The 19,048-nt window shown below is 42.0% G+C and overlaps 2 protein-coding genes and 1 non-coding gene across 3 annotated transcripts; 1 reads left to right on the top strand and 2 right to left on the bottom strand.

Annotated features, from left to right (window-relative positions):
* The first annotated feature begins 12,237 nt into the window (after window positions 1-12,237).
* Window positions 12,238-13,987, top strand: LOC122073999 (geranylgeranyl pyrophosphate synthase, chloroplastic-like). The gene has a single exon (XM_042638761.1). It carries the CDS (start codon window positions 12,658-12,660, stop codon window positions 13,789-13,791), a length of 1,134 nt encoding a protein of 377 aa, XP_042494695.1. The 5' UTR covers window positions 12,238-12,657; the 3' UTR covers window positions 13,792-13,987.
* A 1,100-nt stretch (window positions 13,988-15,087) lies between these two features.
* On the bottom strand, window positions 15,088-16,970 carry LOC122073998 (pentatricopeptide repeat-containing protein At1g08070, chloroplastic-like). The gene has a single exon (XM_042638760.1). It carries the CDS (start codon window positions 16,892-16,894, stop codon window positions 15,122-15,124), a length of 1,773 nt encoding a protein of 590 aa, XP_042494694.1. The 5' UTR covers window positions 16,895-16,970; the 3' UTR covers window positions 15,088-15,121.
* Window positions 16,971-17,048: 78 nt separating this feature from the next.
* TRNAD-GUC lies at window positions 17,049-17,120 on the bottom strand. The gene has a single exon. It is a non-coding gene; the product is annotated as a tRNA-Asp (tRNA).
* Window positions 17,121-19,048: the final 1,928 nt, after the last annotated feature.

Raw genomic sequence — 19,048 nt, 5'->3', positions numbered from 1 at the left:
AACATCAGTTGGACTAAGAGAGGTTCGAACCGAGAAGGGTCAGCCGCCGGAGACGGACCTTAGCCGGAGAAGGGGGAGGGGGATGGCTCTGATACCATTCTTATCTCACTGGTAGACGTCAAATGGGCTCTGCCCAAATCTATTAACTCAACGGCTTTAAATAGCCAAAGGATACAACGGATAAGGGAAGGGGAAGACATGTGGGACCCTGATCATGTGTCCTTCACATGGACTTCACATGCTTGTGGGACCGTATGTCGGAGGTGTCGGCATACATACTCAATACAAACTTAATACATACTCAATACTTAAAATACACAATACATACTCAATACTGAATACACAATACATACTCAATACATACTCATACTCAATACACATACTCAATCAGTATCGGGGTCTGAAGAACTACTGTATGGGTAGAATGCTGCCTTGTCAATGAGCCAATCGTCATAGGCATCCATAAGAGGGATGAGACGTGGGCAAGGAAGACGACCGTTCTGGTGAAGTTCCCAAGCAGAATCAACAGTCTGAAGAAGAGGGGCTGGGACTTGATGTGGCTGAGTATCATTGGCTTGGCACATGTTATGAAGAAACTGTCGCCACCCTGATCGATGCTGTCGGCGATTAATGAAGAGAGTATAGGGCTTTGTTTCATAAACATGGAAGTCTGTTGTGTAGGTAATGAAATGGCAGGGGTTTAGGGTATGTGGAGGGTCAGTGATTTGGAGCACTGCTGGAGATCTATGGAATAGGATAATAGTATGGTGCATAGGGATATCAGGGGAATCAGCTGGTGGAAGAAGAGAGGTGAAGAGATCCAACCACGTTTCCATGGGAGCAAAGAGCTGTAGAAACTGGAGGATAGGGCGGTTCGGCTGGTGAGGGTGTATAGGATCACACCATCGAGAACACATACCATAAATGGCTTGAAGAGGAAAGCTGATGGCGATAGAGTAGGCTGTACATAAATGCCAGAGGATGCATTTATATATGAGGGGTAATTCCTGTAGGTCATGGAAGGAATTGAAGGTGAATACTGTGAGGTAAGGGTAATCTGGGTGGCAAGAAGAACCAGCAAGAAAGAGGCCTTCTTGTCGAAGGGCTATTCTGAGAAGCTGGATTGCTGTGAGCTTGCTATAGGTAAGGATGGCTTTGTAGGTTAAGGTGTGAAGGATTTCGGGGGGAAGATGAGGAGGGATATTACAACAGAGGTTATGGCCGGGTGAAGGTTGTGGTGTGGCTGAGGAGGAGGAAGATGAAGCTCCTGGGGTTAAAGGGTATAGGAGTGGGATAACCGAAAAGGTAGAGGATGGTCGGGATAGGAAGTCTGCCAAGACATTTTCTTTTCCTTTGATGTGTTTGATATCAAAGGACCACTTTGAGAACCATTGAGCCCACCGGAGTAGTTGATCATTAGGAAGCTGTTTCTGTTGGAATTCAAGCATTCGAGGAAAGCTTGACATATCCAGTTCAATGAGGAATCTGTGTCCAATAAGGTGAAACTAGAATTTTTCAATGCCACGGCGAACTGCAAGAATTTCCTTGAATGTGGAATGATAATGGGCTTCAGAGGTTTTGAATGAGCCACTCTTGTAACCACAAACTATTCTTGTAGAATCAAGATTTTCTTCCAAGAGAACTGCTCCCCAGTGAGTATCACTAGCATCTGTTTGGAGAATCCTACGCCCATCAGAAGGAATCTGTAAATAGGGAAGTCTTGTAGTTAGCTGCTTCAAAGCATGAATAGCTGCAGAATGTTCAGATGACCAGGGAGGAGCATTCTTTCTCAAAAGTTGATGAAGGACAGACGTGTGTCTGATTTGTTGAGGAAGAAACTCAGTCATATAGTTGACTATACCAAGGAATTGCTGGACCTGATGTTTTGTCAGAGGACCATCAGAAAATTGCTGTAGAGAGGTAGCAATATGTGGTTGAAGTTCATATGTTCCTTTGGTAATAGTGACGCCAAGAAAATCAATGGTGGAGACACCAATCTGCATTTTCTTTGGGGAGAGCATGATTCCATAGTTCTGAACAATCTGATGAAATTGCTGAAGAAGGCTTAGATGTTCATCCTGTGTAGATGAAAACAGAAGAATATCATCAATATAAATCAGGGCCTGTTCTTGAATGGGAGCAAAAATTTGCATCATGGCACGCTGGAATATTGATGGAGCCGTCTTCAAACCAAAAGGCATAACTGTCCACTGTAAATGATGACCAGGGACGCAAAAAGCTGTCTTTGGTCGATCTTCAGGAATAATACCAAGTTGCCAAAAACCTGCTTTTAGATCAAACTTGGAGAAGACAGTTGCTGAGGCTAACTGAAGTAACAGAGCAGGACGGGTTGGTAATGGAAATTTATCATCAGCCAGGAAAAAGTTCAGAGGCCGATAATTAATAACCATTCTCATTTGTCCAACACCTTCTAACTTAAGGGAACGATATGAGTCAGGAGATACAACAGTTGGCCCCTTAAGTACAGAAACCCGGTATCCTTTTATGGTCAAATATGGAAACCCTCTTCCGGAACCACCTTATATTCCACCTCCGGTCTGTAAACCTCCTTCACCACCCAAACCACCTTCTCCTATGGTCCCCCCTTGTTGCATGTATGCTCCAGGATCTTCTTCTTCTTCTTCTTCTCCTGTAAAGAATTTTCCTGGTCCTACAGATTATGGTCCTGATTCTCATGGTATCCGTCATGTTTGGAAAGTTAAACCACCTATTCTCCCTTCTGGACAACCAAAAGAGATCTCCCCAGCTGAAGCAGCTCTTAATTGGCAAAATGAAAATGCCATAGTCCAAAACCAGTACTTGGAACGTATTCTTGCTACTACCCAGCACACTCATAGTACTGTTGGCCGGCATACTCAGTTGATTCAATCCCTGAAAACTGAGATGGATCAAGTCCATATGGAACTTGCTGGTATAGCTTCCTCGACTGCTGATACAGCTCAGGCCTTTGCTCTTATAGGCCAAAAAGAGAAACATCTGAGGTTTCTTGAAGCACAGCTTCACAGCCTTCACCAAGCTCCACCTCAGGCGGCAACATCTAGTCGACAGCAGCCTCTTCCTTTAACAGTTCCTAGTATGGCTCCACCTCAAGATCCTTTTGCCATATACACTATTCCGGCTCCCCCGGTGGCTTCTCAGAGATCCTTCCCCCTTGAAGAATTAAAGGCCTTACAACGCCAGCAACGAAATCTGAACCCCAGGCAACAGCAACAGAAACAGAAAACCCCAACCTTGGAAAAACCCTCTCCCCCGCAATTCCAACCATATCCTATGGCTGTTTCCTATCCTGCACCAACACCACCTATCCCGAGCTATCCATCACCCTTACCTTCACCTTCACCTTCTCCACCTCGAACCAAACCCAAATACCCTCCTATAGGTGCCATAACCCCTTCTGGTGATGATATCCTCACAGATCTCCTCACCACTTTAGCCCTCCAAGATCCAACACCTGTCCCTTCTTTCATGAATACAGGCCAAGATCCTCCTGCTCCATATCCTGCACCTCCTACTGTTGATGAGATGGATGGTGATCAGGATGACCCTATGGTCCATAATCCTGAACCTGCACCACAGCCCCCTCCAACATATGCTCCATTTTCAAACCAAGACCCTAAACAGTTCTTTACCTTGGATGATGTCCCTGTCTCTAAGTGGGCATCTAAGTTTGCTGATTTTCATGCCTGGATTAATGCTGAACTTCTACAAGAAGGTGCTACCTCAGTCAGTGTTCTGACTAAGTTTGTTGCCAGACTTCAAGGAAAACTCAGGGAATGGTACTTAGCTCTTGGTGGATACAGACAATTACAACTTGTCCAACTTCCTGAAGGCCAGTTTATCACCGTCTTATATCAAGAATTCCTTGGTCCTGTCTCGAATGATATTACAAAAGCTCGTGAAGAGTTTTTACAATTAAAGTGTTGCTCGTTAGCTCGATCAGATCTTGACAAACACTATATCCGAATGACAGACAGGTTCCATAAGATTGGTGGCCTTGATGATGAGAACCTCAAGCAGATCTTCCTGAATTCCCTTCCAGATCCTCTTGGTGCTGATACTTTGCAGTTCCTCAGAAATCAGAACATTGCTCTCGCCTCTTGCAGCATCGGCTCCTTATACAGCTTTGCTCTCACAGCTCTTGACAAACTTTGTAATGTCAAGAAAATCTGGAAAGAATTACAGTCCAAGTCTGATAAAGTGTCCTCTGCCTGTGACACTTCCTGGATGAAGATCAAGTGTAAAGATTCTGATCACAACTGTGATTGTCCGACAAAGAAGCAGTTCCATCACAAGCAGTTCTTTCATTCCCCTAGAAAGCACAAGAAACGGTTTCCGTTTAAGCCTTCTCGGTACAAACGGTTTAAACCCCAGTGGAAATTCCTTCGGAAAAAGCAATTTCGTGGGAAATCCAGAAATACTTCTTGCTTCATTTGTAGAAAGGATGGCCATTTTGCAAAAAACTGTCCTCATAGAAGTAAGAAAGAAAAGGTGCTACATATGCTTGCCTCTCTCCATCATGATGATCTACAAGATGCTGATCTTGAATCTCTGTATTCCTTAGATGCAGAGCCTACGGATCTCTCCCTCTTTGCTATTGACTACCCAGATGAGGTTGATCCCCAACACCTCACAGACTCAGACCCAGAGTCTTCTTTTTCCGAGTCCGAGGATTCATATCCCCTCTACCAGGTTATCCCTTTCCTTTCCCAGAAAAAAGAACCAACACCTCCTCCCTGTCAGTCTATTACCTTACCTCATGCAGCAGTAACCCTTCTTCCTGAACCATATGCTAAACCAATCCCTCTAATAGCTTTTCTAGATACAGGTGCTGCCACAACTATTTTATCCCCCAAGGTTCTTCCTAACCAGTTCTGGAAACTTCAAGTCCCTCCTCTGCCATTTTTAGCAGCTAATGGTGAAACTTTCTATATCACCTTAGTTACTAGAAAACCCATTAAAATACAACTCCTTCCAACCCTTTCCTTCTCCCATGTTATGTTAGGATCCCAGTGTCCCGGAAAAGACCTTATAATAGGTTTTGATGTCCTGAGTCATCTCCCCCTTAAATGGACTCATTAAGGTCTTGTGTATAAACAACAACTTCTCCCCTGGTCTCCTTTTTCTAACATATTTCTTGCAGAAACAGGTCCCACTTTGTTTGATGAATTTAGAGGAAAACTTCTGCAAACCTCTTGTGCAGATTCTCATACAGAATTCCTGACAAAGTGCAAACATCCCCTCTGGCAGAATTCAAAGTTCTTCATCTCCTTGCCCTTTAAGAAGAATGAAGATGTTAATCCAACAAAGGCCAGTCACCCTGGTATGCCCCCTGAACATTTAACACTTGCCATCCAAGAGCTGAGTCAACTACAAGCTCAAGGTTTACTTGAACCTACGGTGTCTCCCTGGGCATGTCAGGCGTTCTATGTGAACAAAAGAACAGAACAGATCCGTGGAAAAATGAGAATGGTTATTAATTATCGGCCTCTGAACTTTTTCCTGGCTGATGATAAATTTCCATTACCAACCCGTCCTGCTCTGTTACTTCAGTTAGCCTCAGCAACTGTCTTCTCCAAGTTTGATCTAAAAGCAGGTTTTTGGCAACTTGGTATTATTCCTGAAGATCGACCAAAGACAGCTTTTTGCGTCCCTGGTCATCATTTACAGTGGACAGTTATGCCTTTTGGTTTGAAGACGGCTCCATCAATATTCCAGCGTGCCATGATGCAAATTTTTGCTCCCATTCAAGAACAGGCCCTGATTTATATTGATGATATTCTTCTGTTTTCATCTACACAGGATGAACATCTAAGCCTTCTTCAGCAATTTCATCAGATTGTTCAAAACTATGGAATCATGCTCTCCCCAAAGAAACTGCAGATTGGTGTCTCCACCATTGATTTTCTTGGCGTCACTATTACCAAAGGAACATATGAACTCCAACCGCATATTGCTACCTCTCTACAGCAATTTCCTGATGGCCCATTGACAAAACATCAGGTCCAGCAATTCCTTGGTATAGTCAACTATATGACTGAGTTTCTTCCTCAACAAATCAGACACACGTCTGTCCTTCATCAACTCTTGAGAAAGAATGCTCCTCCGTGGTCATCTGAACACTCTGTAGCCATCCATGCTCTGAAGCAGTTAACTACAAGACTTCCCTGTTTACAGATTCCTTCTGATGGACGTAGGATTCTCCAAACAGATGCCAGTGATACTCACTGGGGTGCAATTCTCCTTGAAGAACACACCGATTCTACAAGAACAGTTTGTGGTTACAAGAGTGGCTCTTTCAAAACCTCTGAAGCCCATTATCATTCCACGTTCAAAGAAATTCTTGCAGTTCGACGTGGCATTGAAAAGTTCCAGTTCCACCTTATTGGACACAGGTTCCTCATTGAACTGGATATGTCAAGCTTCCCCCGAATGCTTGAGTTCCGGCAGAAACAGCTTCCTCATGATCAATTACTCCGGTGGGCTCAATGGTTTTCAAAGTGGTCCTTTGACATCAAACACATCAAAGGAACAGAAAATGTCTTGGCAGACTTCTTGTCCCGACCAACCTCTACCGTTTCAGTCATCCCACTCCTATACCCTCTGACTCCAGGAGCCTCATCCTCCTCCTCCTCACCCACACCACAACCTTCCCCTGGCCACAACCTCTGTTGTAATTTCCCTCCTTATCTTCCTCCTGAAATTCTTCAAACCCTAACCTATAAAGCCATCCTTACCTACAGTAAGCTCACAGCCATCCAGCTTCTCAGAATAGCCCTTCGACAAGAAGGTCTCTTTCTTGCTGGTTCTTCTTGCCACCCAGATTACCCTTACCTCACAGTATTCACCTTCAATTCCTTCCATGACCTACAGGAATTACCCCTCATATATAAATGCATCTTCTGGCATTTATGTACAGCCTATTCCATCGCCATCAGCTTTCCTCTTCAAGCTCTTTATGGCATGTGTTCTCGATGGTGTGATCCTATACACCCTCACCAGCCTAACCGCCCTATTCTCCAGTTTCTACAGCTCTTTGCTCCCATGGAAACTTGGTTGGATCTCTTCACCTCTCTTCTCCCACCAGATGATTCCCCTGATATACCCATGCATCACACTATTATCCTCTTTCACAGACCACCAGCAGTGCTCCAGATCACTGACCCTCCACATACCCTACACCCCTGCCATTTCATTAATTACACAACAGACTACCATGTGTATGGAACAAAGCCCTATACTCTCTTCATCAATCGCCGACAACATAGATCAGAATGGCGACAATTTCTTCATACCATGTGCCAAGTCAATGATACTCAGCCCCATCAAGTTCCAGCTCCTCTTCTCCAGACTGTTGACTCTGCTTGGGAACTTCATCAGAACGGTCGTCTTCCTTGTCCTCGACTGATCCCTCTTATGGACGCATATGACGACTGGCTCATTGATACGGCTGCCTTCTACCCATACAGCAGTTCGTCAGATCCTGATACAGATTAGAATAGTCCTAGTATTGTTTGTATTTCAGTATTGTTTGTATTCTAGTATTGTTTGTATTTAGTTCAGTATGTAGATGTATGGTATGTATGCCGACACTCCCGACATACGGTCCCACAAGCATGTGACGTCCATATGAAGGACACATGACTTGGGTCCCACATGTCTTCCCTTAACTCTGTAATCTTTGGCTATTTAAAGCCACTTAGTTAATGGATTTGGGCAGAGCCCGTTTGACGAATACCAGTGAGAGAAGAATGCATATAATATGGAACCATCACTTCCCCTAAGGAAACCCAAGGAGGACGTTGGAGGACATCCTACGGTGGAGAGGAGGAGAGGAGCTGTTATTCCGACGGCTTTTTCAAGTGATGTCTCCAGTGAAGGTGGGCGGAGCCATCCAATTTGAAAAGAAAATAAAAGACGTCAAGGATATATCTAATAATGCATATGATTGAACATGAAAACTCCTTCAAAATACTGGGCAAGACATGCCCTTGATTTCCTGTATTTTTGATACATCATATAATATGGTTCACGGCCATGATCAGGGAGTTCTGAGATTGCTACTGCAAATATCAATTATGATCTCTGCTTGGCATGAGCAGGACCCAACATATACATATATATACCAACAATAAAAAAAGATAGAAAGAAAAGAATAGATAAAGAGACGGAGGATAAAAGAAGGGATCCTTTCTTTGAACAGTACCTAATAACTAGTATAAGAAAAATGATACACTCCGATTCTGCTGTTCTGAAGGTTTCATATTATTTAGACTTTTTGAGTGGCAGACAAGCCCCAGAAGAAGAACAGGAGGATTCCAATATTCCGTATTAAACAGTAAAAAAGCTAGCACTGGTTTGCTTTTTCCCACCATGGAATTCCTTATTCAAACTAATGGATTAATAGGTGCTGTTGCCAGTTGGTGGGTTAAAAGGTTTAATATATAAGAAGGGTAGGAATTGGGAGGAAGGATATGCGATATTGGAGTACGATTTGGAATCGTTTTTCGGATCATCACAAAACAACGATATTGGAGTATGAATTGGAATCATCAGATCATCACAGAACAGTCGGACGTTCAGCTTAGGCCCTCCGCATTCCAACCGAACATTTTCATTTCGTCGGAAAATGCAGCGATTTCCATTTTCGCCGGACAAGGTAAGCTCCGTAGAACTTCCATCTCAGAGGATAAGGAGAAGCCATCCAAGTAGCCTTCGCCGGAGAGGAGAAGCCGTTGCCCGTTGCCAGTCGCCCCCTCGCCAGTCGTCCGTCGCCCGTCGCCCGTCGCGTTCCGAGTAGCCTTTGTTGGAGAGGAGAAGCCTTCCCGTCGCCCCGTCGCCTAGCTCGTCGCTCGCGAAATCTAACTTTAGAAAAGGGGAGAGGATTTGTTGGGACAAAGATATATGAGGGTATTTTGGAAAAAAATCGTCTGTAATTCTGATCTCGTACAATTTCGTGTAATATCACATTTAGACGGTGACACGTGTATTGATACCAATACAATGGTCCAGATCTGATTTAAATGTCTTTTCACTGATTTAATGTTTTATTAGTTATACAAGATCTGGGCCATTGTATTGGTATCAATACACGTGTTACCGCCTGAATGTGGTATTATACGAAATTATACGAGATCGAAATTGCAGACGATTTCAACCCAGGTATTTTGTCTTCAAAAAGTTTCAATAAACCTAAAGGTCTAACTTGAATAAGATGATAACAGTATGAATTTTGTAGGTTTAAATGTAATTTTTTGATTTTCAAGAGGGATTATGTAATTAGGTGACAAACGATAGGTGAAGTTGATGTTAAAAAATATATATCTATATTAGGATACTAAATTTTTTCTTTTTATAATTCAAAATCTCTAAATTATTGTCAGCTTCTCATTATTTGTTCCCTCCTCCTTTTCAAACCTTTTCCTCCCCCTCTAACAGCCCCCCTTCCTCTCTCCATTGTCCCAATCCGCCCCCACCACGCCTTTAGGCTTTTACCTATCACCCTTCACCCACTGCCGTCGCCACCCTTTGCAGTCTTCTATGTGCGATTCATCATCGTCGTTAATACATTCTCCGGAGGAATGGAATGCCAAATGTCAATGCATTTTTGTATATAAAAAAAGGAACCAATAGTTTAGGGTTTGGCTGATGAAGAAGCCTTTACCAAATGCATATTAGGTAACAACCATCTTATTACCTCCTCCATCATAGTCCAACTCCAATAGCATCGAAAAAGATGGACAAAACCCCACTTTAATAATTCCTTTATTGAGGGGTTGATGTGTTTTGTATTTTGTAGATTGTGTTTGTTACGTGGGGTAATTTAGGAGAATCGTCTTTTTTGTTTCATAAAAATTGTTGTGATGGAGGGTTATTAGGGTGATTGGGAATTCTTTGTAAAAATAAAGAGGTGTGAGGAAAAGAGCACGTAACCATTTCTACATTGTTAGTGAAACATTTTCTTATCAAAAGACGTAGACACCTTGTCGAACCACGTAAATCTTTGAGAAATAGTGTTTATACATGAATTTCATTTGATTTTTACCAAAAGGTCAAAACTCTACTAAAGTTTCAATGGCAAACATGAAACTGCTTCTTCAACTAAATTCTTCATTTCAATGCTTCAGTATTTCAGCTATGATATTGTGGTTTTCATGTGTTTCGATGGAGTATTCATAAACATGGTAGAACTTTAGATTTGGAAAATTTGTCTTCTCCTTTTTCTTCTCTGCCCGGCCCAATCTCTGCATCCCTCTTACCCCTCCCCCCTTTATATGATCAAGGCGAATCAAGATCAACCCATCCTCACCTCACCCCACCATGAGGGCGATTTAAAGTCAGATTTTCAAGCCCTGAGCCAGGCCGAGCCAGGCCAACCTCAGCATAACCATGGGGACAACGCCCAGCCCAACCCAGAGTCCTGTTGCAACCCTGAAAAGCCAAAGGATATACAATCGTATCAGCATTGACCACTTGTCGAAGGAGTAATTGACCCGTGAAGCACATTGCACTTTTGGACTTTCTTAGAGATATTTTTTTTGTCGAAAATAAAGGCCATTGCACGGAGCACCGACCATTTATTAATTATTTTAAAATGAAGGGTGTCACTGTATCAGTCTCATTCGAAAGAAAATTTCATTTCGTACTCTCTACCCAATTGGTAGAATCTTACAAGTGGAGGCTCCACTACTTAGACCAAATGTCCATGTGTCCAGCCAAAAGTGCACCCCTACAATTCTCCACTCTGACACAGAAGACAATATAACGGCACGTTATAACCGTTACCTATGTCATAACGGTTTTTTTTTTTGTAATTATTTAGTGTACTTAATATAGAGTTTTCTTATTAATGAAATTGGTAGATGTAATACTTCAATTTTTTTTTTATTATTATTATTGCGAACAACATGTATGGCCTCTCGTGAACTCATATTGATCTCACAATCACATGAATCGAATCATGTATGAGTAGTCTCGAAAAGATAAAAAGACTAGAGTTGAAAACCACACACTTTGTTATGCAAAGATCTCTCACCAGCTTGATGTTTTTTTTGTAGATTTAATTAATTAAAATACTTACAACTTGTTTATTAACCCCACAACTTATATTGTAATTATTGAAAAGAGCAAAATTTCTTTTGGAAGAACTGACATACATAAAGATAGTGGAAATCTCAATAAAAGGTAAAAAGGCAACAAGTTGGCAATGGATAAGAGCCAGAAATTTTGAGTGGCGTGACTTGTCCCAAATTAATGTCTACAATATGGTTTCAAGTATTGGTATCATATTAGTTGTATTGATCATATCGTATCGAATCGATATCGGTTGAGATCGATTCTTGATCTCAGATCGATCTGAAATGGTTACCCATATTGTTTTAGGGGTAAAATAGTAAAATAATTGTACTTAAAAAAAAAAAAAAAAAGCAAAAACAAAACCACACCAATCTTATATATCAGATCAATATCAGCAGACCGTCCCCTAAATCCATGGTCCACAACCATTCTCAACCCAAGCCGAATGGGCAAAGTATTTTTGAAACTTGATTAGATAGTAATTTCTGCTTTTTGAGCTGTAAAAATGGTAGATTATGTACATAGCGAATGCAGATTTTGAAACTATTTTTTTTTATTGCTTATTTTTTTATGATAAGTAAATACTTTTGTGTATTTTTATTATAAGAAAAAAAAATTAATACATCATATTATTAATCCAACCTCCACATCCCATTATTTGATAAGAAGATTATTCTAAAGCATTTTCTTAAAAAAAAAAATCATCAACAATGGTGAGTATCACACTATCACATGGTTGAGAAGCTACTGGAGTACGTATTCAGATACTCTGCAAAGGATGTAGATTTATATTCTAACAGTGTTTAGTCATTATCGCATTATTAACGATTCCCTCCGGTGCACCAGTCCTCTACGAAAGTGAAATCCCTTAATTTTTTCTACTATTTTTTTCTCTTGTTTCACCTCCTCTCTAACTAAGAGGATTGTAGAAGATCTAAATCCAATCCCAAGGATCTCTCATCCATCCGATGTGCGTTGGAAAGGACCATGCACGTGAGAGTATCTATTTCCGTATGAGGTTGCTATGAAAAAATAACAGGGAATTTCATATTCTGAGTAAGCAACGAAAATTCCATATTTTAAGAATGTCTTTTCATTATAATTTTATTTTAAACATGTTTTAAAGCACCTTTGCAAGATTATGTGTGGAGGAAGAACTGGTTTTAGCTTCCATTCACATACTCCTTTCTGACATGTGAAAGCCAACCAGAGAAAAAGAGAGAGAGAGAGAGAGAGAGAGAGAGAGAGAAAGGGTGATGGTGATTATCGTGTTGGTGTGTTGCATACACTCTAGGCGTTGCAGCTTTCTTGGAAAATCCACTGGGAAGTTTTGACACAAACTACATTCATTGCCCTCGCTACTACAGCAGCAGATCTCCATTAAGATTCCAATTTTTGCAGAGGATTCAGAGATTGAGAAAAACCCACCCCCCCCCCTCCCTTCCATGCTTGTTTGTCTCTGTCTGTCTCTCTCAGTTTGATTGTATGAGTTTGTTTAGTTTGAGTCTCGCTCTGCTGCTTCTTCTCGGTTAAGGAAAGTAAAATCCAATTTGACAAAGAAGGATGAACTCTGTGAATTTAGGTTCATGGGTTCAAGCCTGCTCGATATTTAATCATGCAGGGAGACCCAGATCCCCAACTTGCTCGAGGGTTAGCCCTTTGCGGAGGTTGCCCATGTCTTTCTCTCCAAGGGCGAGACGAGCTATCATTTCTTCTTCTGCTTCCAAATCTGCGGTACATGTCATCAAGGAGGAAGAGGAGGAAAGACTGAAAGGAGGAGAAAGCCCGGAGATGGAGGCAGCTCAGGCGGGCTTCAATTTCAAAGCTTACATGCTTCAGAAGGGAGCTTCCGTGAATCAAGCCCTCGAAGACGCTGTTTCCCTCAAAGACCCGCTCAAGATCCACGAAGCCATGAGCTACTCCCTCCTCGCCGGCGGCAAGCGCGTGCGTCCGATTCTCTGTATTGCTTCCTGCGAGCTAGTCGGAGGCGATGAAAATACTGCCATGCCGGCCGCGTGTGCGCTGGAGATGATTCATACCATGTCCTTGATTCACGACGACCTCCCTTGTATGGACGACGATGATCTCCGTCGTGGGAAGCCCACCAATCACAAGGTCTTCGGCGAGGACATGGCTGTCATCGCCGGAGATGCTCTTCTGGCCTTCGCGTTCGAGCACGTCGCCACTGCGACAGTCGGGGTTACGCCAGAGAGGATCGTCCGTGTTATCGGTGAATTAGCTCAGGTGATTGGGACGGGAGGCCTGGTTGCAGGGCAGGTGGTGGATATTGGTTTAGCAGGGGTTCCTGATGTTGGATTGGAGCAGCTTGAGTTCATCCACATCCACAAGACTGCTTCATTGCTTGAAGGATCAGTGGTTCTCGGAGCGATTCTGGGTGGTGGATCTGATGAGCAAGTTGAGAAGCTGAGGAAATTTGCGAGGTCTATTGGGTTGCTGTTTCAGGTGGTGGACGATATCCTTGATGTCACCAAATCTTCCAAAGATTTGGGGAAGACGGCCGGCAAGGATTTAGCGGCTGACAAGACCACTTATCCGAAGCTTCTGGGCTTAGAGAAATCGCGCGAGTTTGCTGAGAAGCTAAACAAGGATGCTAGGGAGCTCCTCTCTGAATTCGATCCAGAGAAAGCGGCTCCATTGATTGCTCTGGCTAACTATATTGCTTACAGACAGAACTAGTTCGTTCCTGGAAGAAAATTTTTTGGTTGCCTATATTGTCTAGTAATAATTTGAATGGAAAGGATTCCATGTTGGGAGTGGGGAAGAAGACTAGAAGGGCTAATAGTCAGGCCTGTATCAAATCCAGAATAACTATGCAACCTTAACAGTTCAATCCATTATTTATATATGGTTCTGTCATCTTCAGCTTTCGTGATATAATTCTCTTATATTGGATCTTTATCTAAGTTGTGGTTTGATTTCATTGCGTTGGAGATGTTTTTGGGATTTCAATTCAACATCCCATTCTTTCAATTCCATATTTTGGGAGTTTCTGAGATTTATGTACAAGATTTACCAAGTCCAAATCAATTAATAGTTTATAACATCTTCATCTGAAATTCTTGGCAAACAACTCCAGAGCTCTCCTTTACTCTTTCAAACTGAACAAAAGAATTCCACATAAATGCTCTGGTTTAACTTGTTCCAATTGCAAGCACTAAACTCCAAAGGCTAAATTGCTGGCCAAGAATCAAAATAGGACAATGAAGATCCTCAGTGGCATCTGGAGATGATATTCATTGGCAGAATCAATCTGGAGTGCGATATTCACTGGTGCGATTCTATGGGAAGCAAATATCCACTTGCAGGATTTGAAGTCTGGCGAGGCCAATTAATTCAGTTACCAGCATCAATGTTAAAGAACCACCTGGAGAACTTGATTCTTCATCTTTCCAGAGTAAAATAAATTTGAAGTAATGGGACTGAAAAGCAGTCTGATTGAAGGTTGTTTGGCTTATATTACATAGCTTGCCAAGATTCCTCGTTGAATAACGCAATTTTCTTGAAGTGATTTGGTTCCAAATCCGTGTAATCAAGTCTCCTTCAAAGCATCCTACCTGATTCAGCAGTTCTCCTCGGTAAAGTTGAGCAATCTTGAAGTTGTATTCAATGTTCCTGCAGTATCTCCTTAAAAGAGGTAGATTGAATAAGGTTTGATCTTAACTTGAAATGTTGAATATTCGCAGGTGCGCCAATAATTTGCTTCCCCGGATAAAGGGTGGAAGAGCCACCAGAAGAACAACATTTCTTCACCTTCCTGGAAAAGAATTTTGAAGTAATGGGAGGGGAGAGTAGTCTGATAGAAGGTTGTCTGGCTCATGGCACTCCGCCAAAATTCCTTTTTTTTTTTTTCTGATAAAGCTCTGGCAAAATTCCTCATTGCAGAAGGTTGCAACTTTCTTAATATGACACGGATTCCAAATCAGAGGAATCAAGTTTCTTTCCTTCCGAATATCTTGCCTGATTCAGTGATTCTCCTCAGAAATGTCGACCAATCTTAACCTTTTCTTCAATATTTGTCATTTGGTACATGGACTACCACCTTCATTCTTTGAGCTAACAAATCCAGCATTTCATAAATTTCTGTAGATCTTGAATGTGATGTGTCACCGGAGACAAACTCGTGAACTTGGTGATTAACTTCAATAGAGCTGCAACCTGGTGTTCTTTTGATTCCCATTTCCACCAATTTCTTCCTCACCTCAGCAACATCATCCCACCTACCAGTGCAAGCATAGATGTTTGAAAGGGTCACATAATTGCCTATGTTTTCAGGGTCCATCTTTAATAGATACTTCATCGCTCGCTCACCGACATCCACATTTTTATGAACTTGACTGGCACTGAAAAGGGACCCCCAAATGACTGAATCAGGTTTAATGGGCATGGTTTTAACAAATTCCTCAGCCTTCTCTAGTAACCCAGCTCGTCCAAGGAGATCAACCATACAACCATAGTGCTCAATCTTAGGCACAAGGGAGTAATCCTTACTCATGGATTCAAAATAGTGAGTCCCTTCCTCAATAAGCCCTGCGTGAGAACAAGCACATAGAACTCCAAGAAATGTGACTTCATCTGGTCTCACTCTCTCAGTTACCATGTTTGAGAAGAACTCTAGAGACTCTCTGCAGCGACCATTCATGGCTAGTCCAACTATCATTGCTGTCCAAGTTATCACATCTTTCTTTCTTCCCATGTTAATAAAGACATCCAAAGCCTTCTCCATGTTGCCACATTTCGCATACATGTCTATGAGTGCAGTACCAAGATTGTTATCAATCTCAATGCCATTTTTATTTATATAACCATGAATCCAACTTCCCGTTTCTAGTGCGCCCAAATTAGCACAAGCAGTGAGGACACTGAGAAGGGTTACCTCAGTGGGTCTAATTTTCACTAGTTGCATCTGTCGGAACAGTGTCAAGGAACGATCATAGAGGCCATATTTCAGGTACCCATCAATCATGGCTGTCCAGGAAACCACATCTTTCTCCTGCATCTGCTCGAAGATTCTCTCAGCAGAGACCATATCACCAACCTTGATGTACCCTGAGATCAATGAATTCCATGAAGCAGCATCTTTCATGGGCATCTCCATAAACAACCTCTTTGCTTCTTTAATCCTCCCCAAATTTGCATAACCAGAAACCATTGAATTCCACGAAACAAGGCTCTTCTCAGGTGCATGATCAAAATACGTTGCCGCTGAAACCAAATCTCCATGTCTGAGATATCCTGCGATCACACTGTTCCAAGACACTACATCTCTCACAGGCATTTCGTCGAAGACTTTGGTTGCGGCTCTCATGCTGCCTTCACAGACAGAGTACATATTCAAAAGGGTTGTAAGGACATAAGGATCTGAACCGAACCCAGTTCTTATAATGCAACCGTGGACCTCCTTCCCACGTCTGAGCTCCAATTGGTCTTCACAAGCACGAAGAACAAAGGGATACGTGAAATTGTTAGGGAGGAGGTTCTCCCCACGCATTCGTAAGTACAGGAAGATGGCTTCCTCAGCGAGACTGTTAATCAAGGATCCTCTAATCAGGGTGTTGTAAAGGAAAAGGTTAGGTTCTTGGATTCGGTAGAAAACCTCTCTTGCGTAGCCAAAGCTTCGAGGGGTAGAAGAAAGAGCAGCGAACTCGACGAGCTTGCTAAGTAGATAAGTGTTTTGATCAATGGCGGTTTTGATCATGTGGGCATGGACTTGCTTCAGTGCTGTCAAGCCGCTTAGCTTCTGAAGCAGAAACAGGCATTGTGTGGCGGATCGATGATCCATTTTTCAGAAAAATAAGAGGTCTGAGTTCTCAATGGCTCATGTAATTTCATGAATTGGAAATTGAAATAGACTGATTTTGAAATGTTGAGGGCAGGCGCCAGATTCACTCAGAAGTGACACGAAAATAGAAGAAAACTGAGCAAAATATTATAAACGCCGTTGCCGGGGATCGAACCCGGGTCACCCGCGTGACAGGCGGGAATACTTACCACTATACTACAACGACTTCGATGTGAAAGTAATAACACTATCTTGATTGAAGGAGGAAGGGAACTGTAAAAGAAGGATAGAGAAAGAGAATAACTTATTTATGTTACGAAGGGGGATCGAGTGGCCATGGATTTGCTTCTTGGTATCGCTATTGGGGAGAATTGATGCGTATCAATCACTTTTGTTTTTTATAATTTTTACTAATTTACTCCTGAAATTAGAGGAATAATCGATCAAGAATTGGAGATTGATCTCAGTCGATACCCATACTTGAAACCATGAGTGATGCACAAGGGAGATACAAAGGAACAAGTGGACTAAGAATTCTTGTAACCTTCTTTTAAATTGCCTATTGTCTTGTATTTACAAATTATAATTTTTTTCTAGAATTTTGTATTTAATACAAGGGTAGAAAAATGTTTTCAAAAAGTTGAAACCATTTAATGCAATTTTTATGTGAAATGATAGAATATACCTTCATTGGAAAAAAAAAAAAAAAAGGAAAAAGGAAAAATGTTGGGTATGCCAGCGCATTACCTAGGAATGAGGTATCCTAGCGTCCATCGGCCATTAGATTAGATAGATCAAATATATGCCATTGATTAAATATAGTGTGTATGTATCTATCTATGCCGCTCTCTTGCAACTCCTTTCCTTCCCCTTCCCGTTCCCCTTCTTCTTCCTCTCCATCTTTGTCTCTGGCGCTACCTCCCTTACCTCGTTTGCCTCTGGCTCTGGCTCTTGTCTTGGTTCTGGTTCCAATGCCCTTTCCCCCTCCCTCCTCTTTCCTTCCACATACGTCTTCCTGCGCCTCCCTCAACCTCACCCTCCCTACTATTCACTACTCCACCTCATCCCTGCTCTTTGCCTCTGCTGCAACTTTCACAGTCTAAAAAGAATCGAGAGGAGATTGATAGACTTAAAACCAAGGTTGCGCTGGTCGCAAAAGGAAATTCATCGTTCCTCATAAGGTATATGCAAAGTTATAAAGATAATGCTTATCAATTTAATTAGGAACACAAAAATTGGAAACTATTTCCAAGTAAAGGAAAACTTCTCAGTCGATTTAATGGACTTAAAGCATCGGATGATCTCCAAAGATATCCAAAACCCTATGAACATTGCTTCCGACGTGGCTTGAATCGTTAGACCTACCATAATAGAACAATTGAAGAGGGGAGTAAGAGAGTGGAGATATATGAAACCCTATGAATGCTACTTCCGGCATGGCAGCGCTCCTGCTTCGGCGTGGCTTGAATCGTTAGACCGAGGGTGGAGATAGAATTAGGGAAGAGAAAAGGTGCAACAACGGTGGATTGAAGGTTTGGACCTCTTCTCTCAATCTAACGATTTTATTTAAGATGATCAAATCCTATGGTTAAAATTCCGCTAACGCCTAAAATTCCAAGGTAACCTGCTAGCATACCTATCCTCCTCCCAAAAAGAACAAAACATTAAAGATAAAGTTTTATTCCACATGTCGCTGAATGATGGGGATGGTCCATATGTAACCCATCACTCCCCACCTTTCTCCCGCTCCAACCCAATTGTAAGTAGTTGCATTGGCCACGATGAATGGATGGCCTTGGAAAACTTGATATGAAGAGTAATGTCATAATCTATTGTAAGTTTGTAACTAACTTTGGTTTCAACAAATTTTTCTCAAAGACCAAGTTTTTCTTGACCGAGATTCACTTATGTCCAGCATTGCGCTCAGGTAGTTTTGCCCTAGGGATTAGTAAAGATCATTTCAGATCTCCAACAAATAGAAGAAATAATAATGATGGCCGATTCATGGGTGTTCCAAAATTTCCTCCTACATAGTGACATATTCATCGAATGCCATTTGTACTGCCATCCAAGAGCAACACGTGAGGAGTGATAGAAATAATCCAAGTTTAACCATCTGAAATGACTTCATATACTAATTGGGCCTCTTCACCT

The sequence above is a fragment of the Macadamia integrifolia genome, chromosome 3, assembly GCF_013358625.1.
Source record: "Macadamia integrifolia cultivar HAES 741 chromosome 3, SCU_Mint_v3, whole genome shotgun sequence".
Taxonomy (NCBI): domain Eukaryota; kingdom Viridiplantae; phylum Streptophyta; class Magnoliopsida; order Proteales; family Proteaceae; genus Macadamia; species Macadamia integrifolia.
The sequence above is the reverse complement of the archived record's forward strand: the minus strand, read 5'-3'. Positions and strand labels throughout refer to the sequence as shown.

What these genes read in the sequence shown, in the direction of transcription:
- LOC122073999 (XM_042638761.1), top strand. Translation starts at nt 12,658, where the DNA reads ATGAACTCTGTGAATTTAGGTTCATGGGTTCAAGCCTGCTCGATATTT.
- LOC122073998 (XM_042638760.1), bottom strand. Translation starts at nt 16,894, where the DNA reads ATGGATCATCGATCCGCCACACAATGCCTGTTTCTGCTTCAGAAGCTA.